At 43.5% G+C, this 25,996-nt stretch overlaps 1 protein-coding gene and 1 long non-coding RNA gene across 3 annotated transcripts in view; one reads left to right on the top strand and one right to left on the bottom strand.

Moving 5' to 3' along the window:
• Positions 1 to 25,996, bottom strand: part of LOC122772668 — a 217,753-nt gene that overhangs the window by 120,527 nt on the left and 71,230 nt on the right. The gene's annotated exons all lie outside the window — the stretch shown is intronic.
• Positions 1,325 to 25,996, top strand: part of mafa (v-maf avian musculoaponeurotic fibrosarcoma oncogene homolog a (paralog a)) — a 72,192-nt gene continuing 47,520 nt past the window's right edge. The window contains exons 1-2 of the mRNA XM_044030874.1: positions 1,325 to 2,790; positions 10,723 to 10,788. Of these exons, the coding sequence (XP_043886809.1) occupies positions 1,823 to 2,790; positions 10,723 to 10,750 (996 nt within the window). The 5' untranslated portion in view covers positions 1,325 to 1,822 and the 3' untranslated portion in view covers positions 10,751 to 10,788. The remainder of the gene's footprint in view (positions 2,791 to 10,722; positions 10,789 to 25,996) is intronic.

Below are 25,996 nucleotides of genomic sequence, written 5' to 3'. Positions count from 1 at the left end.
TCTGCACGACGACGCCGTGATGCCTTTGCAAAGTTGTGGAATAGAATGTGTAAAAAGAACCACAGTGGTCTCTGTCTCTCTGCCCACCAGCTAAATCAAAATATCCCTTTTTTTTTTTTACACAGCGCTGCTTGAACCATTACAACCACTTAACTAGACAGGACACACACAGTGGAGGCAGGAATACCCAGACAATGTTATTATTGTACACAGATCAATTAAAAGTAGCAGACCTCTGAACTGAGATAAAGTGCAAAGTACAAGAGTGCTTTATATGACTCCACTGTGACGGCCTGGGCCACTGCGCAGATAAAGTGATTTTTATGGCTGTACAACATAATATCAGCTTGGATCACTGGGTTCACTGGCATTCACTTCCACTGACACACGGCGAAGTGAAGGTCTGTTTTTCACGAGTGACACGGCGGACAGTCACAGGGAGCGGTCGGTGGCATTCCCTTAACAAAGTAAAAGAAAAAACAGTGATATTGCTTATGTGCAAAGTGAGTGTTTAAAGTGAGGGGAAAAAAAAATCCCTTTAGAAGAAAGTTTCTTTGAAATGTGTGTATATGGCTTATGTTACTGACTCAAAGGGGAATCCCATGCTCTGGCACGACCAAAAGGTGGCAGTGTTGAGTTTTATAATGGTGCCAATGGCATGATGAACCTCCTCTGTCCACCTGTCATGTTTTTGATCTGAGGTCTTTGTAAGTTACCTCTCATCATCATCATCATCATCATCATCCCTAATGTGTAGAATTATAATTTAAAATTATATAATTTTTAACATAATAACAGGTTGGTATCTATGATGCTGGATTACTTCTGGATTCGTTATTGTACCACAAAAGTGTTTAAAGTACTATTTTGTAGTTATTTGTACAGAGGGATATGTCAAGGGATGTCAAGAAGAAAGTACATGTAATAAGATGTAGTCGAAATATTAAAAAAAGACAATAAATATGTAATTAAGGAGCTTACATATGCAAATAGTGTCTGTCTATCTATCTATGTATCTATGTATCTATCTATCTCTCTGTCTGTCTGTCTGTCTGTCTGTCTATCTATCTATCCCTAAATGTGTTGCATTTATAGGACTGCATGCTTCTTCACTCCATTCAAACGTTATAAAAGAGGAATTAAACTCATTATTGCTCGGTATAAAACTTACGAGCCTGTATATTATAACCCACAGTCAGAGAGCTGTTGTGTGCAGCTGACAGTCAGCTGACGGCCTTTGACAGTTGGGGGGAAAAAAAGTTTTGTTTCCGTAGGTTACTAATATGTTAATTAGCTGTGGCGGAGTGCGACCCGATTGGCTCTTCGTCCGAGTCAATTTCCCATTCCAGCCTGACGTCAGTGCACTTAAACTCATCTGCTGTGTGTGATCCCTCTAAAAAATCGGCCCCACCAGTCAGCGGCTGTGCAACGTGTGCGGCTGCATTCACTCCCGTCACTCTCGTGCTCTTCTCCCCGCTCCGCGTGCGCAATGTCTCCATGAAGGACAAAAAAAACCCAAAACAACCCGCAAAGTGTTAAATGTTTGAGAGACAAGAGCGAGTTTCACATGCTGAAAACGGACTCCGCTCCTCGTGCGCGCGGCACTGCTGTGTCTGTGTGTGAAAAACTCCTCCACGCTCGCGCCTGCAAGTGAGCGGCTGCAAAAACCAGGACGCAGAAAAACCCTTCATTTTTCACTCTCGAGACAAACGCTTTTTTTTTTTTTTTAACAAAAATCAAACTGGCTCACGTTTTCCCCAACCAGCCGAGTTTGACAGCTGCTCTTCACCCCATTTGGAGGACTGTCAGCAGCAGCAAGAGGATGGCATCAGAGCTGGCAATGAGCAACTCCGACCTGCCCACCAGTCCCCTGGCCATGGAATATGTTAATGACTTCGATCTGATGAAGTTTGAAGTGAAAAAGGAGCCGGTGGAGCCCGATCGCAACATCAGCCAGTGCAGTCGCCTTATCACCGGGGGATCCTTGTCTTCCACCCCGATGAGCACGCCTTGCAGCTCGGTGCCCCCTTCCCCAAGCTTCTCGGCGCCCAGTCCGGGCTCGGGGAGCGAGCAGAAGACACACATAGAGGATTTCTACTGGATGTCCGGTTATCAACAGCAGCTCAATCCAGAGGCGCTGGGCTTCAGCCCCGAAGACGCAGTCGAGGCGCTGATCAACAGCAGTCACCAGCTCCAGTCCTTCGATGGCTACGCCCGGAGCCAGCAGTTCGCTGGCGCAGCCGGAGCAGGAGGCACCATGGCTGGGGAAGAGATGGGCTCCGCCGCGGCGGTGGTGTCGGCAGTCATCGCTGCGGCAGCGGCTCAGAACGGAGGGCAGCACCACCACCATCACCACCACCACCACAACAACGGCCACCACCAGGCGCCCGGCGTCCAGAGCAACGGCACTTCGGGCACAAGTCACCCACACATGCGCTTAGATGACCGGTTTTCTGACGACCAGCTGGTGTCCATGTCGGTGCGGGAGCTCAACCGGCAGCTACGGGGGGTCAGCAAAGAAGAGGTGATCAGATTGAAACAGAAGAGGAGGACCCTAAAGAACAGAGGCTACGCGCAGTCCTGCCGCTTCAAGCGGGTCCAGCAGCGGCACGTCCTGGAGGGAGAGAAGACGCAACTCCTGCAGCAGGTCGAGCACCTAAAGCAGGAGATCTCCAGGCTGGTCCGGGAGAGGGACGCGTACAAAGAAAAGTATGAGAAGCTCATCAGCAACGGCTTCAGAGAAAATGGATCCAGCAGTGACAACAACCCTTCATCCCCGGAGTTTTTCATGTGAGTTAGAAAAAAAAACAAAAAAACAAATAAAAGAAAGAATATCGGTTGCGTTACTCACTCACCCCCGCTTTAAAAAGTTTTCATTCAAACATGTTTTTATTTGACACAAAGTCCACTAGACCAAGAACTCATTTGTAAACTTCTTTTTTTTTTATTTTATACTTTTTTTTTCTTAAATTTATTTTAAAGATTGCTTAAGTCTGCGACTGTTAAGAATTGGAAACATCTAATATATTTAATTTCGGGGAGGCATATTGAGAAAACTTTTCTTTTTTTTCTATACGCTGCCACACTCACGATATAAGCTCCGCAAAGCCGTGTCTCTGAAGGGTTTGCACCGCTCTCCATTAGATCTGCGGTGTCTGCGTAAAATATGATATTTCTTTTGGAAAGTTGATCCAACTTTTACGCAGCAGTCAGTCAGTCAGTATACGACGTGTGCATGAACGCCAGCACCCAGTATACTCATCCGAACTTCATTTTTATTTTCTCCCCCTCATCATTTTACTTTGAACTCAAATGTACAGATTATTGTCAAACTGCATCATCCACCGACATGTTTTTTTTCGTTTATTTTTTTTTGTTTATTCTTGTGTCTGACAAACTTGGAGGATTGCGAGCCTGCAGCCGTTTTGACTCCACATCATCTCATGCGTTTTTTTTTGCTTGTTTTGTGTTGAGCAACAACAAAAAGACTTGTATCCATTATGAACTGTTGATTGTTGTTTTTATGTTTTTTTTTTGTTTTGTTTTTTTAAAAAAGAGATGTGTTATTGAGACGCCCTGCATGCTGGACATGTATGGTTGTTGTTTTTTTTTCTTCCTTTCTGTGCTTGAAGATGTCCTTTTTGTCGGATGACTCCAGCATGACATTCATATCCTTCATTTATGGCCTCCTCACTTTTTTGGGACAGAAACAAAAAAGTGACAAGACTTTCCTTCCCCTCCTCCTTCACCCTCACCCCCTCCCCGTAAATCTATACAAGTGCATTTCAGCACCACCATAGCCTGTCATCATTATGGGCTGCCGTGAATGCGCAATATCCCCCCCGTTCCAGGTGGAAGTCGATGAGCGGGGATCATGCTGTTAAAGTGTGTGCGTGGGGGGACCAAAAAAAGACTTATGAGGAAAATCACCACCAGTCAATTTCCTGGAAGTTTAGACTGTTGCTTAAAGCTTATATTGTTATTTAAAGATTATTCCATTGTGCATTTGTCAACATTTCTTTTTTAAAAGCGTAATTTAAGTAATTTTTTTTATCATCTGAGTTGCAAAAAGTCACGTGTTACAGGTTTAAGCGAAGGGCAATTTGCTGCACAAATGTCATTTTTTTTATAGATATATTGGCTGTGCGCCAAAGTGAGTGTATAAACAGCGCTTCTCTGCAGCATGTGCTTCAAACACATCTTCCGCCACACACGTTTCCTCGTGTCTCATCGTCAGTCTGTAAAATCAAAGTTAAAGAAAAAAAACTAACAAAAAAAAAACAACTGCCATGTGTTTCCTCATCAAACTGAAAATGATAATAATAATTCCCGAAGAGTTCTATTCATCTGCACACATCTCAGTTTGGAACGTGTTGCGTTTTCATCGTAACGTATTGATACTTTATTATCAATGCGGGGGGAGGCAGACACACACACACACACACACACACACTGTTGTTTTGTCTTGAGCGAGCTCATTATTCTCAAAGCAATAACAATTATTATAATCGATAATGTCTGGACATTGTTAGATCGCCAGGGATTGATACCCTGCATGTATAATAAAAGAAAAAATGAGGGGGCACCATCCGCCCAACAAATCTTGAAAATATGTTAATTCATCTTTCATCTTATATATATATATATATATATATATAGTATATATATATTAAAAATATATATATATATATTTTGCTGTGCAAAATTATTTCACTCACTAACCATATGTGATGTTCATATGTGCTCGTTTTTTTCTTTTCTTTTCCATTTCATACAATTAAATGATATGTAATAAATGTATGTTATCGTCTTCAATAAGTTTCCCACTTTTCTTTTTGACTTTGTCCTGAGATGGTTTTTGAAGTTGAATTAGAAGAGAGTAGAGAGGACTGCAGTGCACACTTAAGGGTTTCTTTGTGCTGCATTTCTTAAAATGTGTACTGTGTGATTTAATAATGGCTGAATCAGAAACATTATTCTCAGGAACAAAAGAAATCCACAAATTTAAGGAGGAAACGGGTCAGAGTCTTCATTTTGGTGCATGATTTCTGCTTGTACTGTAGAAAGGAGTTGTCACAGATAAGTTGATAAAACCACAGAGACTGAGACGTGCACTGGCCCACATATGAAATCTGACATCGTCAGACACAAGTTTCATATGTTTTTCATCAAAAACTCCAAATTGAGTGTGAACGAGCAATATTTTTTGATGGACAGCGATCCCAAAAGGTGTCATTTGAACATAATTTCCACTCAATGAATCGCACACAAAGTATTCGGCACGGTGAATTATGATCTGTGCTTTTCCCATTTCAAAGACTCAGGGGCCATAAATAACGTCTTTGTTTGTGATAACAGAAGCCACACCTGGTTTAATATACAATACTTATGCAGCCTGTTCACATTTTGTAAAATGTGGCCTGTGATTTGTGCACGTGTGTGAGAGTGTGTGTGTGTGTGTGAGTTTTTCCATGAATTACAAAGTGAACGGATGATGTCTCTATGTGATCGTGCATATTTTCACCAATCGTTCACTATTTTGTTTCACCACACTCGTTTCCTCCCTGTGTGTGTGTGTGTGTGTGTGTGTGTGTGTGTGTGTGTGTGTGTGTGTGTGAGTTGCTCTCTCCTCACTGTGTGTGTGTGCGTGCTTATCTTTGTGTGTGTGTGTGTTTTCCATGAATTACAAAATGAAAGAATGATATCTCCACGTGAATGTCTTCTGATGATGCATATTTTCACCAGTCATTCAATGATCCTGATCTGTGTGTGTGTGTGTGTGTGTGTGTGTGTGTGTGTGGTACCTCCCTCATGTCAGCCGCCTGTGTTTTTCACACACTGTCTGTGTCACTGTCATTAGCATGTCATCATTTGGCTTTCCCTGATTTCACCCCCGCTCTATCCTGTTTGTCAGTGGGCCTGGATGTTTGGCCTGGAGTAGGTATGCTCTCGCAGAGAGGCGGCGGTGGGGGTGGGAGGTACAGCAGCGAGGGCAAAGCCATGTCAGGCATGTGAGGGGGCACCAGAGAAGGTGCCAATACAAGTCAGCTGCTGCGGCAAGCGAAAGAGGCCCAGCGCCTCTCTACGCAATCATGCATCTCTGCGAGCGTTCAAACGCCTCATTTTTTGATGTCTTTCAACAGAACTGTGTTTTTTTTTTCACTGCTGCTGCAGCACCAACCGACAAGGCCACGTTTTCCACGAACACAAGCGCAAAAAAGTTCTTTTGCAACCACTGGGACAAGGAATACAGCCTCGAGGGCATCTTGTTTCACTGTTCCAGAACTATTTGTTTGTTGAAATAGGAAGAGCAATGAGCCAAAATACACAATGAAAAAAAGGGAAAGGTTTCTGAGGACACAATCTGTCCAGATTTGTCCGCTTATTGCAAGTTAAGCCGAGTTTATATGTGTAGACACTTTTAATTTAAAAAAAAAAAAAAGAGCACTTTGTTAAAGCGCCCAGTGATCGGCTGTCACTTCTGTCATTATAAATTTCATACGACAAAATGAACGTTAAATGCCAGTGATAATGTGCTGAATAGTCTGTCAAAAAAAACAAAAACAACAAGTTTTAACCCAACACTTGTATCCCACTCTGTGTCATGTGATCTCCTCTGAGGTGCTGCTGTGGTGGATGATTTGCCCAGAGTGAGGGGAGAAACTGAGACAATAGGCGGGCTCGGGCTGAATTAAATGATTTTGCTGATGATTAATAGTGGTGTGGGCCACTGGCTCCTGCGATGTAGAGATGATAAATCGCGAGCGCGGCTCCATGCAGCTGTGCCAGTGTTGGGACTTAGCATGCACACACCACGCAATTTACAGCCAAGCCACTCTCCCTCTTCCTCAATTTATCTAATTACATCTATTTGATCGGAGCAATAGTGCCGCTACGTTTTGATATTTCATATTAACTACAACAATGAATTAAACCGTGGATAACTGTCCCCCCCCCGCCCCCGCCCCCGCCGCCCTCTTTAAATAACACATTTCTGCGCTTGCCATTTCAAAGAGAAAATCATTTCCTCTTGACTCTTGTTCTCTAACAGCGATGCATTTGTATGCTGGCTTTTTTGTTGTTCTTGTTGTGTTTTAAGTGGAATGTTAAATATATAAATGTGGTTGCCTTGTTAGGCTTTTAAGCTTTTTTTTTTTATTGTTGACTGTTTCCTTATTGGGAGACATCAGTTCAACTTCTAATGCCCATGTAGTACAACTGAAAGAACACACTAACCACACACGAGAAATGAGAGCACAGTTACCAGCCTACACACACACACACACACACACACACACACACCAGGACAAATACAAACATACACACATTCATGTTCCTGTGCAGTTCCACTGCAGCCTTTTGTTCCACGCTGCATTTATTCGACTCAAATACTTTTGCTCTTTGAGATAAAAGACATTTGCGTGATCTAATTTGCAAAAAAAAAAGAAGTTTCCCCTTAAATCCACGGCACCAAGCGCACACTGGTTATGTAAGTGATAAATCTATCGATCTTCCAATGATGCACTCACATGGAACGTTAGTGCTATGCGGGCTGACAGCATGATATGCAGCATGACTTGGAATTCCTGCAGGCGTTTTGTTTGCCGGTGCCAGAGGAAGCGCTGGAGAGGATCTGTTGTGTTGCTGTTTGTGCTTCTGTGTTGCTTAACTCACAACAGCTTGTGCGAGAGGTCGATTAGTGCTATGCAGATAAAAATGTGTGTGTGTGTGTGTGTGTGTGTCTCTCTCTCTCTCTCTTGTCTGTCGTCTTTCGCAGAAGAGGATGAGCAGAGGTCAAAAGTTACAACGCACAAGGCTGCTCTCAAAGTCATTAGACTAATCCCTGCCTTGGGGAGCTCATACTCATTTCCTCTGCCCAGAATCTACTGAATAAGACGTACATGCACATCCGACATGGTACAGAACACAGTAAATTTAAGATGACTCACTGCCAATTTTTTTTTTTTAACCCATTTCCTGTATTTCACCACTGCTTTTGAGTCACGCTCACAGCTTAGATACATAGATTTAGTTACATTCTGGGGGGGGGAAACAAAATATACAAACTGTACAGAGAGCAGTTAAAATAAAGTGTAATATTAGTTACTATATTAACATGACTCATAGCTCCACATATATATAATGCACTACGGTTAGGAGAGGGCAGATGTGGCACTTGTCCGATGCCTGGCAGTTTTATTTTCAAGCGTTTGTCTTCGTTCGCCCCCAAGTCGCTGCAGAGAAGTGGAAAAAAACAGCCACTCAGTCTGAGGGATGATAAAAATAAGACGTTTATAATGGTTCAACAGTTCACAGAAGTGGAATGGAGATCACTCGGTAGTGTTTGGCGATCAGAGAGTGCAGTTACTTTTCTTCTCACGCTCACTTTATGCGTGGAGGATTGCGTTGCGGGCGTCGCAAAGACAATTCGGGCTGGGTGTGGTCCACTGGGTGTCACTTCTGAGTTTACAATGTAGGTCAAATAGCAGGAAAAGAATTGCATTAGTGTTATGGAAGTTTATTTTCAGTTAAGATAAGAAACGACTGCAGTGTTACATTACTTTTCCCCCACATGTGGCTGTACCAAAGAGGTGTGTATTTATGATGATGTTTCCTTATTGTTATATATCATGACATCTCTGTTTTGTTTCTTTGAGTTTTCTTTTGTGACCCGGACACAAGGACATCATTACGACAAAAACGACTTTGAGTCCATCACACGATCTTTCAATCACAATTTAAATGATGTACATTTTCAAAACAACCTTTAATCGCAAACCTCCTTCTTCAACGACTTATTTAATTAAATTTAAACTTTTTTTTTTTTCCAAGTGACAAAACCCAGATAAACATCAAAGACCGTATCAGTTAATCTTATTTTCCTGATGTCACCAAGGTGACTATGTGCTGACGCCGATGTGAGGACAATAAATCCGCGCATCCCCACTCATTTCATCAGAAGCGAGATATTTTGATAAAGGAGCTACTTTCAGCTTCTAACTTTGTCATTCTTCTTCTCACTGACGCGTTACAACCTCCCGCCCGAGACGGAATGCTCAGTCGAGAGAGAGTTAACAGTGAGAATAGTCAGGTGCTTCAGTGCAAACCAGGTGGCAGCCACATCTGCACATGGTCTGTGGAGAATCACAGCAGAGACAGGGTCAAACACACTCCTCTCACTTTACAGTGCGAGGGAGGTAGAGCTCCGAAACAGCCGCTTATTCAGAGTGAGACTGACATCGGGGATCAATTAAGATGCTTATTTTATCACAGTGCGTTTTGCTCTTTCTGTACATTCTTTTCTTTCTTTGTGGCAGAAAGTCACTCGACGCGCTCCAGACAGACATTAAGCGAATACGCACAGTGTCATTAGAGAGTTGTCCTTGAAAGACTGGCTGCAGGTTATGTTGGTAATGAGGTGGTCGGGACTTGTGAGGGGTAATTTTATACGTCTGTAAATGGACCCAAACCGAGAGCCAATGACTTAAATAAATGCAACACCATCTCTCGGCAGTGCCATTGCACACGAGGTGACAGAGTTAAAAAAAAAAAAAGAAAAGTGAGAGGAATTATAGTCTTTAAAAATGGCATACAGTCGTGTTTAAATTTCTTCCAATAATAATAAAAACCACAGTGATTTTTAAAAGAGTGACAACCACTCAAAATGTGAGTGTTTTACCATTCACGGCTTCCACACTTTTTTACGAGGAATAGGAATAAATAATATTCAGGTATTATTTTTCTTTGCTTTGCTCAACTACATAATGAGTATCATGACATATGCAGGTCTGCTCATTCATGTTGGCTTTGTTTTTTTATTTCCTCAGGGGAAATTCCTCCTTCAGCTTCTCTACAGTTAACACTCTCCTTACATTTTCCCATAGGTTATGTCACCCTGATGAAAGCTCATACGTTGTGATGCAGATGCACACCCCCCCCCCTCTGCAGCAGTACTAATATCATCATGCCGCATCGCCACTGTTTTCCTGCAGTTCTATAAACTCCCCGTATCTGAGTTATGTGGCATTTATTTGAAAACGCAGTGATTTAAAGTTTCCTTCTCTGCGGCGTACGGGCGCACGCACAGGTTTGTTTGTTTTTTCGACACTTAGTTTCCAGTGTTTTTTTTTTTTTAAAGGGACCCGAGTCGACGTCGGAGCAGTTGTTGTCGCAATATTTACAGGGAGCGTGAATATCTCTAAATGTTACCCTGGATGTGTCCAGGTGTGCTTATGAAAGGGCTTACTGGTGAAGGCAAACACTGCCGTGATATATTTGACAGCTCAATAAGAACAATTATTAGAATGAATGAAATGAAACAGGGAATAAAAGGCCTTGGGATAAATACTATTTTGCCTGCTCTTTGTAACGACACACTGTGTGCTTAGATATTTTATTTTTGTCTCTTGTGGTTACAGCTTCTTGATGCATGGGTTCTGCCTGTGGAATCTATTTGCATGCAAATTTTTTACATTTCCTTCTGCTTCAAATGCTCACTATGATACATGTACTGTATTTCACCAGACAGACAAGGTGAGGAGCGAGTCTCAGACGAAATGGATCTACTTGTTTCTTTATGATTGTTTGTGTGTGTGTGTGTGTGTGTGTGGCACAGTATAAAGAATGTGAAAAGGAAAGGGGCACAATGGGACACAATGTCTATTTACTCTGGCACTAATTTTTCCAACGTTATGTTTTGTCTGCTGTCATTTGCTCCTTTAGGTCCTCGAGAAAATTCCTCCATCTGTGATTTCCAGCTCCGCCTCTCTGTGCCCTTGGCTTCCTGAGGTAAAACACTCTTGATCTATTTAAGCACGTTAGTTTTTGTTTCCCCCTCTGCAAAGTCAAATTAAAACACAGACGTCGTACATAGTGTATAATATCAAGCATCGTCATAAAGTATTAAAGTCATACACAACAATACAATATTAATTCCCATTAATTATTGAGTGGAGTTCCATATTGTTTACTGTACATCTGTAAGGCCCGTAATGCACTTTAGTGTCAGCTCCTATTCATATGCTGAACAGCATTCTCCTTGTTTATGTTGACAATATCTTGCTCCTTCACTTCTTTCTCGGCCCTCCAATGCCGTAACTTTGCCAAGTACTACATGCACACTCAAGTACCAGATTATAGCCACCCATTCAAATGTAAAACACAAGTTCAGATTGCAGCGAGAGAGAAGTAAGAACCAGCAGGATGTGATGGGTTACATGATGATCTTTTCACCTTGGTGGAGTAGAATAAGTGTGTATGTTTGTGGCTACAGGCATTGGTATCCAGTGTTATTTACTTGATTGTCTCTAAGTGTGTGTGTGGGGGGGTGTGGAATCAGTGGCTGGCCTTTCTCCAGCTCCACTTAACTTCAAGAGGGGGGGAAAAAGGACAAAAGCCATCAGGGAAGACAAGGACAAATCATCTTTAGATGAAGTGTTTTAAGTGCTGTGTGATTCTTCCCCCTCCACGTCATCGCCGTGAATTAGGTGCCCTCTGCTCACTGCTGAGGGCTGTCAAATATAAACAATGCCAGGGGAGCGGATGTTAAGCGAATGAAAGTGGAAAACCATGAGGGTGTCTATCTTAGTCAGCCTCGTAAATCTCAGTTCCCTTTCCACGACGCTTCCATACAGTGACGTCTGACAACCTGCCAGCCGAGCTTGCGCGCGCGGTGTGGTCCGTCGTGTTCTTAGCGGCCTCAGTCATGGCAGAGCTGTGTCTTTGTTTTATGCAAATCCATGCATATGAGGAGGGCGGTGGGGTGTGTGTGTGGTGGGGTGGGTGATGAGCAGTCTGGCCACGTAGCTCCAGGAGGACAGACTGAGTGATGGAGACGGAGAGCCAGTTCTCGGTGTCCTTGCCTGGGGAAAGAGTGTCCTAACTCCGGCCTGGACGTCATGCTTCTGTGCCGATACCCCTTCTTTGCAAAAAAGAAAAAGTGGGGGGATTTTCCTGGCTCATATGCGAAATGTGGAGTTCGGCTGGGCCGCAGAGGGAGGTTCACATTGTACGAGACTTCCGTTGGGTGTTATGATGAAGGCAAACACATCCAAAGGGCTCGCCATGCAAAGAAACACTGGAGTTCAGAGCCCAGTCGGGAGCTGAGGCACCCAGATTATACTGACAAAGATAAAACACCAGGTGTGTTTATGTGCACTGTAAGTGTGTGAAAGAGGCCGTGAGAAAGAGAGGAGAGCGCAGATATGCGTGTTTGTCTTTCGAGTGTGTTTGCACATGTGTGTGATCACATTATAGCATAATGTGGCAGGTACACAAGGCCACTGACCACGTGACGGGGGCACACCAGGGTGGTTTGGCTGAAACAGCGTCTCACACACACACACACACAGCGGTGATAGTCATAACGATCCGACTCCCATTTTCACAAGTGTCCTTTTGAAAGTTGGAAATTGAATGTCTTCAAAGTGGAGCCTCACTTGCCCCCTCCGTCTCCTTTAGAGCTGCGTGCTAACAGTAACTGTTAGTCGGAGGCTCCTCTATCACACAGAGCTCTATTTCTGGGTGCGAGGATGTTGAGTCGTTGAGGGCAGATGAAATCGATCCAGATTGACCTGTCATGTGGAGGAGAAAATGAATGAGATGGGAGGGGGGCACAGAGGCCAGAGAGGAGGGGAGAGAGCGCAATACAGAAGTACAAAAACAACCTCCCGCTCCATATGGGTCAAAAGTCGAGGGATGATTTATTCAAGACTGGGTGTTATCCCTCCTTCCCCCAATCCTCCTCCCTGCTCCACCTGCCTCTAGGAAAGGAGTGAGAAACTGGAGACTGCTCAGGAGGAGCCGGCTATATTTAGCCTCGGTGGCCAAAGACACTGTGGTCTAACTTTAAACTTAAAATTACAGATATCCATGTACAGTGAGATGGGCACGGTTTGCGTCACTACAGGGGAGACAGCAGGATGTTCTCAGTTTGGACTCAGACGGAGGAAAACATCCATTAGCTTTCATACAGAGATTCAGCAGCAGTTCTCTTACGTTCATCCTGTGGTTTTAGAACTACGGATGATTACATTTAAATTTTGGCAGCAGCCATAAACTGACTCGTTTCTTTATTGATCCACTCCTAAATTATTTTGATAATCAATCAATCTTGTGTTGGTAGGTTTTTTTTTTTTGCTTGCTCATTGTGTGAACTGTTATGTTGTGATATGGCAAAGTCTGTTTTGATTTGGACACATTCTGCTTTCTAATATCTTTAGTTTGTGGACAATGCTTTTGGGAAAGAAAGAAAGAAAGAAAGAACGAACGAAAGAAAGAAAGGATTTATGGCTGCATTTATGGCTTTGTATGTGAAGTGGTACTAGATTTAGCTCTGTGTATTTGGGCAGAGCTCCACTTTGCTAATTATTTTCCTGTGGCAGAGTTCTCAGCGTGGCACTCCTCTCGCGCTCTGAGAAGCGAGGCTCAGCAGTAAGTGCTTAGTCAGCCCTGCTCTGGGTGTGAGATACTGTTGGGTCTCTGGTGGACTGTCAGTGAGGTAGAGCAGAACCAAGACCAAGTCATCGGAAGGGCGAGGGCTTGCCAGCGAGGGCAGACCCATCATCACCCATCAAGAGAAAGAAAGGAAAGGAAAAGAAAAAACTAATACTGTTAGTATTTTTTTTTTTTTTACTGTCTGGTCACAGTGAAGAAGAGGTTTGTCTTGAACCAGCCTGTAAGCGCTCGCATCTCGTTGGATGTCAAAACCTGATGACACTTTGAAAGGACTGAGGGACTCAGTGAAATGAAACAGTCCTTTACGTGAAGATTTCCCATCCAAACAGCAGCTTGTCCTGCTCCCCAATGCTGTCACTGGTGACATGTGAAATGTAATAATGACTCTCTTTGTTTTTGAACGCACTAAAAAGTCTGCTTTCTTGACATTTTTCATTGTTGGCCACCATTTAAGGTGCGGTCGCTCTCAGAATTGGACAAAAGCATATTTCAGCTGCATTTGGATAAACCTTGGAAATCAGACAGCCAGGTTGCAGCCCTGTGACACAAGCCTCCTTCAAATGGAGGTGACCAATGAATTAAGACAAAGCAATTCAGAATAAGCAACAACAAACATTCCACCCCAACAATGTATTAAAACATAACGCGTTTCTTCACTGCTTTGTTTTTCATGCCAATCTCTCAGCCAGTCTGGAGTAAACCGTCTGTTCCCCGCGTCCCTCGCTATTAATACTCCAATGTCAAACTTGTCTTTCTTTTCGATCTCTTCCCCTCTTTTCAGAGTGATATATAGCTTCTCCCTCTCTGTCTGCCCCGCTATCCTCAAAATGACTCTCCTCTTCCTCCCCACAAACAAACCAAGCTTCCCTCCCTTCACCTCTGTTCCTAACGTCACTTTCCCTCCCTCCCCACCTCCCTCCACCACACACTGCACCTGCTTCCCTCCCCTCCCGCTCTCTCTCTCTCTCTCTCCGCTCCCTCTCAAACGTCACTTTTCCCCTCCGCACCTCCTCCACTCCTATTCTCCCCCTCGTTAGCTTGATGAATGGCTTCACTGCGGGGAAAGTGCTGATTTTCATCCCTCTGTCTGATTTCTGCTGGCTGTTATTAATTTCAAACACTCAGAGAAAAGCAAGTGAGTCAATAAATAAGGAAATGAACACACTTCATCCTGCCATACAGCAACTCTCACAGTCATTCACCCAGTACAAATGCAGGCCTGGCCCCTCTGTGGAAGCCAGGCCTGCATTTGTACTGATAGAGTTCAGCTCCCCCCCCTTTTTAAATCCTAACATATTCCACTAGTTTATAATGCACAAGTAAATGTCGTCCTGGTACAATGGCATCACGAGATGTTTCTGGACTGTTTTCAGGATCAAACAGGACCTGCAGCGTCTTCTCTCATCCTCCATCTTCCACACTAGCATTTATGAAACGTATACAGCGAGTGACAATGGGACGAGAGACCAGCAGAGATACCGGGTGAAAGAGAGGCAGTGAGAGCAGCAGCAGCCTAACAGAGTTATGGCTGCACGTTAAACGATGCTGTCCATGCGGTGTGGCGGGCAATGTCTAAGTGCACATTACTTACATCCCAGGCTTAATGCATTGCGCTTGCCTGTTAACATCAAACACAAATAGTCTTTGAGACAATACGATTCCGTCAGTGTTTTTGCAATTAGACAAGAATGTATGCGCCGTATGTTGCTATTCTTTATTTTATGTGTTTTAATTAAAATGAGTTAGGATATTTAATCAATCCATGATCGCCATAATGCATGCGCAGACATGGAAATTAAAGCCTGAGGTTTAATCACATTGTTTACAGTGCGTTGGGACAAACAGTCCGATGTGTAATGCATGACTGAGAGGCATGGTATAAAGCGCTGTTTTCTTTGTCTCGTGCGTTTCATTAGGGACGACACTTCCTTCATTTGCTGGCGTATTTCCGACAAATTCAAAAGAATTTGAATGTGTCGTGTTAACATGTTCTGTCCGTGTGCGCACGGGTTTTCTCCAGCTTCCTCCTGCAGTCCAAAGACACGCAGATAGGGTGATGGTGGCTCTCTTTATGTTGCCCCTGAGATAGACGTTGGTCCACCGTGTTCTCTGCCTCGCAAGGTCATTTAAAGCCCAGGACCTTGATGAAAGGCCAATGGCAGAGAACAACGACCAACCGCTGCCTCTGTTGGCACGTGTCGGAACTAGCATTCGCACACACCAGAGATGATGAGCAAGCAGAACATAACATTCTGTGTCTGCAAATACAGACTACCAGCAGGTGCCTGTAGTCCGTATACGTCACTGAGAAAAGGGAGACCTGGAGGACCCAAACGGCGGCAAGAGGGCGCGTGCTCAGCATTTCTTTATCTTATCACTCGGTCATCAAACACACCAGATGTTCCGCGTCGTATGTATTCATGTCTCAAAGTAAACAAGGAAGGTTGATAAATATGAGTATATAAATATAAAAATATTTTTTGCATGTCATTTGCTTGCTTCGTCATTTCTCTGGCTTCGCAGCCAACGGTTGTCCTTTTCCCCTGTTACAGTGTGTCCTGAGCTTTAGATTGGCTAAGCTCTTCCTCCCAATGACCCTCAAAGGATAAATGGTGTAGATAAAGGATGGATGGATGGATGATTTAAAAGTATTCTATCCCTTAGAGTTGGTGTTGTATAAAAGTTTGAGCACCGGCCTTTGACCTTGAGGCTTGAAATGTAATATCTAAAGTATCATACAGTCCAACTGTTGCACTGTAGTTTGACAACTTCCCCAGACGGCCTGTTGAAGCCTCTGTCGTCTAAACTGAAATAATAAACATTGATAAAGTTGTTTTTCTTTTTTTTATTTTGACTTGACACTGTGAAAGACACTGTGTCCAGTTACATGACACATTTAAAATCCACGTTGATTGTTCACTGCTAAAAAAAAAATATCCAACTGAGTTTCTGTGATTCTTCATTTAATCTGAGAGAGTGTTAGGAGAGGAGAGGAGAGGAGAGGAGAGGAGACTGTATTAGTAGTCGCTGCTGGGGTAGTGGAGCCTGTATGTCTGCTTCATGGCTCCGTGAGCGCAGACATAACTATTGTGTTTACAAGGCTGAGTTGGTCTTACTGTTAAATTATTGGGGTGGGGGCGCGTTAAAGGAGGAGGAACAGAGGGAAGGGGTGGGGGGGTGTAAATATTTGTCCCTCTCTCTCATAGTTCTGGTTAACCAGGCTGAAGAATGCTTTTTGCGTTCTATAATTACAGAGTTTGGGTAGTGTCACCCTTGGAGAGCATTTGGCCTCAGAGACCTGACAGAGAAGATCATTCTGTAGAGACTGGGTCTTAAAGTTTAGGGTCCACAAGTCTGAAAACAGCTAGCAAATGTAGCCGATAAATCTCACACCACCTCCCACTGTAAAATCTCGTCACTTGACTCAAACACCTGAGGATGGAGTCTGTAGTGAAGCTGTTGATTTCGGCTGCAAATCGCTCACTAAATTCTGGTTATCGTTTCTCCGGCATACACATTACAGTATGACGACTGCTATTTATTTGATTTTTTTCTTGTCATGGCTACTGGGATGTGGGGGAGGAAACAAATGACAGACCCTATAGCTTTTGTGTGTGGAGCCTTTGGAACGGCACACTTCTGCATGTCACCTCGCTACCAAAGAGGCATGTTTGATTCATGGCCATGTGTCCGGAGGTTAATCTCTGCAGTTTAGCACAAGCACACCAGGCCAGACCAAGCTGTGACCTCCGTTGGTCGACTTTTCCTGGCCCCCAGGAAAGAAAAAATAAAAGTTGTGGCTGAGACAAAAACAGAAGAGAGAGACCAACACATCTGAGTCGGTTAACTCTTTCGCCAAAGTAAGGAAACATTTTTTTCTCCCTCGTTTTCAATTGTGCATCCTCTCTGCTGTGCAATGCTCCAGTTTTCCCTTCTTCTTCTGTTTTCTTCTAAGTGACCTGGCCATTAAAGGAGAGCAATGAGTTCACAGCTGATAGTCTCTGGTTGCGAAGAGTGGAGAGAAGTGTAGGATGACATTATCGGAAGTGGCTGCATATAGACATTTTTAAAAAGCACACAGACACAAACAGAAAGAGAATACTACAGTGCACTTTTTCTCAGTATAAACTTCTGTCTGCTTAGATTACACTAATGACCTCTGACAAACCATAATAAGACACATGCATCTCTATGGATATAAGCCATGACCAAAGGAATGGCCTTTTGACATTCTACTGCACGAGCCTCTTGTTAGCAAAAAACTAAAACATGGGTTGTTTTCTTGTTCTGTCTTTAAACCAATAGGTCATGACTGAAAATAGTAAGATACAGACAAATGCATGCTCAATATACAGTCTGGTAAGCCACAACTGCCATCGGGGAGAGGGACCTGAAAGCAGGGTGATGGAGAGGGACAAAACTTTGTCTCCATCTCTGCTGCTGGAGCAGAATAGTTGTGGTGACGGGTTTTGACAGCTGTGGGAGCGAGGGAGCAGGAGGGGGAGTATCACTCCAAAATCCCCAGGAAACAGAGAGGAGGGAAGAGTCATTTAGGATGAAGTGCCTGCTCTAAACACAATCTGGCTGCTTTTGTTGTCTTTCTCACTTTTGGACATTTATGCACCGGGGGTAGGAATCACAGGGTAACGTGGCCTGAGATAACAATAATATCACTACAAAGCAGTGGAATAGTGACGCTGATGAGTCGAATTTGGGAGGCAATGGACAAAAGTGCCGGATTTTATGCCTCCACACTGGTAACATTTGTAGCTAATAATCAAAATGTGCCAAATTTGGTGCAAACATTGACTCAACTCATTTGATTTTGGTGGCTAAGGGTCAAACTCATGTCCAGGATTCTGCATGCGTACTTCTCGTTAATTTAACTCATAGACCATTTTTGATATCCCCGCGGAACGACCGTCCAATCATAGACGAGATTCACCAGCACGTCACAAGTTTATGACGTCAGCTTCTCCTAAGCATTTGAATAACTGACAGAAATCGAAAGTGAAAGTTATCTTGGGAAAAAGAAGCAGAAGCACTCGTTTTTTTTTGACAATTCTACAGCCATAAAATCAAAATAAATCCAGGCGGCTTGATTGTCATTAATCAGCGATTAAGCCTATCAGCTCCACATGACTCTGTATTATTCAGTCCAATGGTGTTTAGATGTCATGTCACCCAGCAACACCCCCATGCTACATAAAGGCAGTGATGGGCTTCAGAAGACTGGGGGAAACAGCAAAATTGCCCTAGTAAAGCACATCTCTGTGCTGCTGCTGTATACAAACAAACACATCTTCAGTCAGGTCTGATAGTATTGCTTGTCAAAAAATTAAAGTTATGCACTGTGGCTTTGAATTCAAATATACATTTTTGGCATCAGCATATCAATGCATCATATCTCACAAGTCACAAGGATGAAATATTGCCGTATCAATATTTTGTCTCCCCCCCTGCAACGTGCAGAATCTCTACAGCACACGTTTTGGGTATTAGAAATGTATCGTAAGAATTATTTCGCCAACTCTCTAGTCACCGCATTATCATAATGATTCAGCCAATAAGTATTAATACTAACTCCTTGGCTAGATCGCCTGGGTGAGAATGAGACATACGTCAAACACATGTGTCATACCAAAATTAGATGCACGCCGAGCCAGCGCACTGACACTCATTTCCTTCCGCCGTCTCTTGATAGTATCCCTAATAGACCTCTCTCCCACTGGCACAGTGGTGTTGCAACATTCACCTACTATTGCTTTAATGAGATGTCTGTGCCTATGTGTGTGTGTTTCTCAATGAGCGTGTGCGCCTGAGAAAGAAAGATGTTAGCGATCCTTGTGGCCCTGTTTATCTCCACCCTTGTGTTGGAGTAGAGGGAGGTCAGAGGCAGGGCTGCGTGTATCCATCTCCATTCCCACGGCTGTTGTCTCACAGGCACAGTGGTCACAGGAGAATGAAAAGACTATGGATTTTTTTTTTTTCCCCTCCTCCTCCTCCCAACACTCACCAGAGCAGGAAGATTAGACAGAAGATGAGCAAAGCTTGGCCCATTCAAAGCAGCTTTAAGCCCAACACTGGAGGCACCTGACCCAAGCTCTACGGTTCAAGAAGCACTAGTGCACACAAGACGCGTACATACACACACACACACACACACACACACAGCGAATACAACAGGATTCCTTGTCTCACTTTTCTGGTTCAAGGCTTGGTCAGATTGTGCCTGGTGTTAAACACGGGCTCTGTATGTCGACACGCTCCAAACACAGGTGCACACTGACAGAAATCCACACTCACGTTCCCTCCGACTGCCACTCGTTACGCTTGACAGTCGCATGTGTTTCTAAAAAGTATAGACAATGCGGTGACGGATGCCATGAGGAAGGAGGAACACGCGTGTGGTGTGCAGGATAGGTAGAGGCCGATACAGGCAAAACTCTGCTGCTCTCACTGGCAATTAAAATAATTTCAGTATAATTTGAGAAAGGACTGCGCCGCCTTATCTCTTTTGGAGATAAGTTTTCCCCTCCTCCTCCTCCTCCTCCTCCTCCTCCTGCTCGACCAATCTGTCTGAGAGACCCCAACGCCTGAAAACTGATGCAGGCGATCAGATGTACATGTTTGAGAAAGAGACTGGCTGAGCGAATATCCAAGCAGCTCCACAAGACCACAGAAACAATCACATGGGTCTGGATTGTAGGAGAAGACATTTACGGAGTAATTAACAGAGTCTGCTCATCACGCGGAGAAGAGGTTAAGTGTAAGCAGCATCAACCACTGTTTGTGGAACAGATACTTCCCGAAGCTTGTAAAAGTCTATTAGATTTGTAAAGAAAAGAAAAAAACAATAAATTACAATGTTTAAAATGTCATTTTTTTTCCCCATGCCACAGCAGCACATTATAAAGGTTTGATTCAACCGCCATTCAGAAGAAGTCTACAAAAATCAATGCTGTGACAGCTGCACAAAGTGGGACAAGAAATGTATTAAAAAGATGTGGCAAGACATCAAACGCCCCACCTGGGTTACACTTGTAAAAAACAGTGGAGAATAATCACTGCAAAACAGATGTGTGCTCTTAGCGGCAGTTTGCATACTGCATGTGCTATCAGCACACATTACCCCCACATGTAATGATAGCTGCTTTCATGGTCACCTCCTCCTTTCAGCGACACACACATTGCACACATGCACAGTCACTGACTTTTTTTCCCATACTGCAGACGTCCTTTGTGTCTTTTATTTACCTCGCGCCAGAAATACTCAATAAATATTCTGTCAGAAAGTCGTGGAACATGCAAAAAGAAAATGTCTGTCCAGCTTCCTGCTTAAAAGTAATGATGGAAAATTTTGAATTAAAATGCAACTAGAAAAACAAAAGTGAGAAGCACACACTGAAAGCGTGGGCGAATGGCACAGCAACACCAAGCAAGGACCGAAACTTAATGTTATATTATCTCTCTCTGTATAGCGGTTACCTAAAGTTTCAGCATTCGGTTAGTTGGCAGCAGATGATGATAAAACGCCGGTGAGGCTACCTGGAAATATTTCGATAATGACAGACATTGATGGGAGTCGATCGAGTCACGGTCGCTCTGCTTGGGAACAGTGGGGGCGGACAAAGCCACAACCCAATGCTGTCAAACGTGTGACTTGACGTAAGCCTGTGCCAAAGACGCCTTGAGTCACTTTCATTTGTAAATGGTTGAGTCACCGAACAGAGAAGGGCCAGGGTGGTGAGAAGCACCGTCGCTGCACTTGAGAGAGTTCGGTATGTAAGTGTATGTAGTGTAGTGGAACTGTGGTCAAACTGTTGAAACTGCTTTGGGTAAATTATGTGATGTGACAACTAACAGATTTCCTGGAACTTTACATAACATTTTGTGGTAGAATGGTCAGTGGCAACTGTGGGTTAGTGTGCACTGGGTGATGGCGGCTCTGACTGTTGCAGACGACGTGATCTGGAGCTGAGACTTCATCTCAACTTATAGAAACATGAGAGTGCACCAGAGAGTGCATCATGTTGTGGGACTAGACGAAGTGCCGGGAATCACCTGAGTATTTGGTCCCACATTTGGTTACTGTTGATCAGTAAACATCGGCAAAGAAAACAAATGAAGCTACTTCAAACCAGTTTAGGAGAGGGTTATAAAAATAAAAATATAAAAATATTAGCCACCCCCATGAAAACGTCATTGTTTTAAAGGTGTTTCCCAAGTGCTGTTAAACAGAGCAAAGCATTTTTAACACCACTTTTTCAAACCTCCTAGTTTCATTTTGGATACTTGTGTCTGAAGACCCCAGAACAACTGCCAAGACACTTCTACGGTGGCCCTGAAGTTCAAATCACCACCAAATAGGAAAACAACCAAAAACACATCCCCGAAAGCAGAAAACACAACGACATTAACTTTTATCTGTACCTGCGGTCAACAAGGATCGTCGCTGACTGGACGGACACACCGTTCGTCTTTTAACCCAGTGATACGTTGTAACTAGCGCAATGACTAAGACTAAGCCTTGAGTCGTTCCACTCGAGCAACGCAGCTGTATCTAGTTATTTGTGTACATGTTTTGTTATTTGTTGTTGTGCCTAATGATTTGCACTTCAGGGCCCAATCACTTGTTCTTTAATGCAGCACAATGTCCGTTTTGCAAATCTTGGTCCAAATTAAAGTCCAGCACGGTCCGGAGTGTGTCCAGTTTACAGCTTGTAGCGTTCATGAGATACATGACTGCAGTGGACGAGCTGCCAGTCAGGCTCGTCTCCACTCATTCTGGTCCTATAAAAACACAAGATGGTGCTGAGGTGTTAAAATGGGAAACCAGTGGGTGACGCAGTGCGATGAAATCACGATTAAATGATGGAAAAGCACCCACACATTCACGGAACAACCTGCTCTATTATAGATACTGTGTTGAGTCTGTGTTTACTCGTGCTCCTACTGTAATGTGCACAGTCAGGTGACAGCGTGTCTGCATCATTTGTGAGATTTGTCACGTACAAAAAAAAGGGAGCACGGTTTCAGTGAACAGGAGGCGGGTGCAGTGGCATAAGCAGGGCACAGTGACCTTACCATACTATACACTCATAACACCCACATATGGGGAGTTCAAGGGCACGTGCGCACTCACTCACATTTACACACACACACACACACGTAGATGTGATCGTGATACGTCTCCGTGCAACATTTCTTTCTCTTTTCATATTGTATGTTATCTTAAAGTGAGAATATATACAGTATAGATATTTTTTGTATCAGATACTGTACGACACAGAGTGCGTTTGGTTCCATACACTTGGCAGCATCCTGTGCACACACTGTGTGAGTGCTGTAAATAGCCAGAGTGTGTCGTGCATCTCTGCTGTGTTTGGACCTATTTTAGAGCTGACACAGGAAACAGGGCCATTCTGACAGCCACCCTGCCAGCCGGTACTGCACACAGCAGCCCCGGAACCTTCTGTCTCTCTCTCCCTCCCTCACTCTCTCCCTCTCTCTCGCATGCACACACACACACGTTTTTTCCATGTTGACAACCTCCCCGTGCTTCATCCACCTCATAGACTTCCTTGGATCATTTCATGTCCTTTTTAAGTCAACAGCCCTTCTCTCATATCTCCCTCCGTCCTCTTCCAGGTTTTCCACACACACACACGCAGTCTGGAAAGACCTTTAACAAAAGAACCCCGCTGTGACACTTGGCCCCGGCCCGTGTCCTCCACATGTCCCCCATCTTGTCTTTGTGGTGCACATTTCAGCGCTTGCATTTAAAAGGGTGGTTTCTCTTTGGAGGAGCCAAATAAGCAGAGTCTGGCTGCGTTTGCTGTGTTACATATCCCTGCATAATAAGCAAAATGATAACTCTGGCAGCAGAGGGGGAGCTCAATTACCCAAGACACAGGTTTCTGCTTTCAGCTACATAAAACAGCTGGAGTCCTGGTGCAGCGCACAAAGTTAATTTAGAGTTAATTCATGTTGATTTTTTTCTCTCACATCATTTGTCCACCTTGGTCACATCATTTAAATGAGCATCTGTGTAATTTATTTTTTCATTAAACGTTTCAGAGGAAGTCGGAGACACAGAAACCCCGATTCAGAGAGCGAATGCAGCCACGTCTCGGTGATGTGACAGCGCCACCTCGTACACACACACGTAAGCGGCTCTTCAAAGGCTACAGCCGAGACCCGCTCGCAAGAACCTCTCATATTTGGGGGGCGGGAGATAAATTCTGCAGGCTGCCTCTTGCCTTCCTATGTAATTATGTGTAACGTGATGTGCTTTTACAGCCTGCCTAACAGTTGGAAATTATCTCCCGGAAATGAAGTCCAATTAATTGTGGCACTCTGCAAGCGCGTGCACGTGTGTGCAGAAAACACTGTAATGACACTTAACGGGAAATTGGCTCCTGTTGAAATATTTAATACACCGAGTTGCGAGCTGATGCGAGCTTGTGCGATACTGACAAGAGTAGTTGCGCCAGACACAGACATACAATTCCACATCATGCACAACAAAAAAATATATAGAAAATTGCCAGATTATAGTGTTTTTTTTTTTAAAAGTGGTGTGAAAAGAAATAGACAGGAATCGTGGCAGGTGAAAAAATATTTTTTTGAATTAGGTATAGGTGCACACTATTGATCAGCCATAAAATGGGAAAGTCAGTAAAAGGAAACAGCAGTCCTTTAGGGTCAGTGACATACTGTTTCACGCCACAGTAGCTCTCTATTGTAGGACACACTGCGATGAGTCAGCACTTTTTGCAGAATAGCACATTTTGTTTTTGTCCCTGTGAGTGTGGGTGTTTCTGTCCAGACACAGCCTATCCAGGAATCTCTTTTTCTTTCTTTCTTTCTTCTTTTTTTTTCTAAAAATGTTTAGTTTATTACTCAATCTGCAAAGTGTGTACTCATCTTACAGGCGCTGCTGTGCCACCGCTTTCTCTCTATTCTGTGAATCATATAACCACTTGAAAGCGTGTGTTTAATAGCTGTCAGATAAGAACAAAAGCTTAACTTGTAAAAATCATATCTGTGTGACTTTATTTGGTCAAGTTCCCCTCAGAGGCGTTTGTTATGAAACTGATCATTTCGTTTTAAATGAGACGATCACAAGCCTCGGTGTCTGCTGATTACACTGAAGTTTCAATTAACACGAGTTGTCATTCAGTTAAATATGGTGTGTGTGTGTGTGTGTGTGTGTGTATTTACTTTCACCTCCACATGTATATTTATTTCTCCATGTTTACAACACTCACATTCACTTGTTCATTACCTTAGGTCGTTCTGCTCTGCTTGGTTGCACATAACAGCTCAGTGGTCTGATTGTGCGTGTGCGCATGTGTGTGTGTGTATTAGGGCCTCCCAGACCCACTGGGCTCGGCAGCATGGCATGTAAATGGCAGCGGTGCGAGTGTCAGCCGGAACGTGTGCTTGGCAGGCGGCAGCTATGCTATTAGCAAACGCTAACAGTTTTATTATTAGAAAATAAACGGTGCGCTGCAAAACTCGGAATGTTATTAGCCACTCACCATCTGGGTCCGACAGCTGTGTTCAGCCACCAACATGGACAAACTGCTAATGGCTATATCCGAAATGTCCACTCTTTATCCACAACACTTTCACGCTCGTCCTCTGATTGTCCATCAACCCCCCCGGGTTCCTTGTGGACATAGAGGAAAGTAAGAAAACAATGAGGGAACACAAACATATAATTCATAACTCTAAAACAAACAGAAGCTTTGTTTTCTTTTCTTTTTTTTTATGCAGTCCAGCAAAAGGAGGTTATGTTTTCACTTGTGTCCGTCTGTTGGTTTGTTTGTTTGCAGGATTGATGAAAACTACTTGACAGATTTTCACAAAACTTTGCGAAGTGGTGTCGTGTGGACCCAGGAAGATTCCATTAAACGCTAGTGCAGATCAAGATGGGGGGGAGGCAAATCCAGGAGTTGGCTTAGCTACAAGGGCTGATTAAATTTGAGGGGACTATTTTGCATTAGTTGGCGGACTGCCCTTCTAATTTGTTAGTTATTCTGTCTGTGTGTGTTTTTTTTGTAGGATTATGCAGAAACCACTGGACTGAAGAACAAATTCAATTTTGAATTTAACACAGTGAGATATAGGGCATTTTTAGAACTTTTTGTTTGTTGTGTGTGAATTTCTCAATACATACTGCATACCTGCACTAAAATGCCCATTGTATTTCATAATGATTCATTATGAAATACAATGGGCATTTTAGTGCAGGTCTGGGAAAACATCAACATCTCATTTCTAATATGACCAGAAGATGCTGAAAAACAACAATCTTTTTAACAAATTCATTTAAAAACAAGCCGAACCACAAGAAGTAGTAAAGGGTCAGTGTAAAGTAAAAGGAACCTCTTCTTTGTTAACGTCTGAAATGTGCCTTTTATGCACCACGCATAACTGACTGAGAGCATGTGTCTGCATAGAAACTCTCCTAAGATCTGCATATGTATTTTTCCCGTGCGATCACACAGCTTTGCGGGGCTTTATTTAAACA

This window comes from Solea senegalensis, linkage group LG7 (assembly GCF_019176455.1).
Source record: "Solea senegalensis isolate Sse05_10M linkage group LG7, IFAPA_SoseM_1, whole genome shotgun sequence".
Lineage (NCBI taxonomy): Eukaryota > Metazoa > Chordata > Actinopteri > Pleuronectiformes > Soleidae > Solea > Solea senegalensis.
The sequence above is the reverse complement of the archived record's forward strand: the minus strand, read 5'-3'. Positions and strand labels throughout refer to the sequence as shown.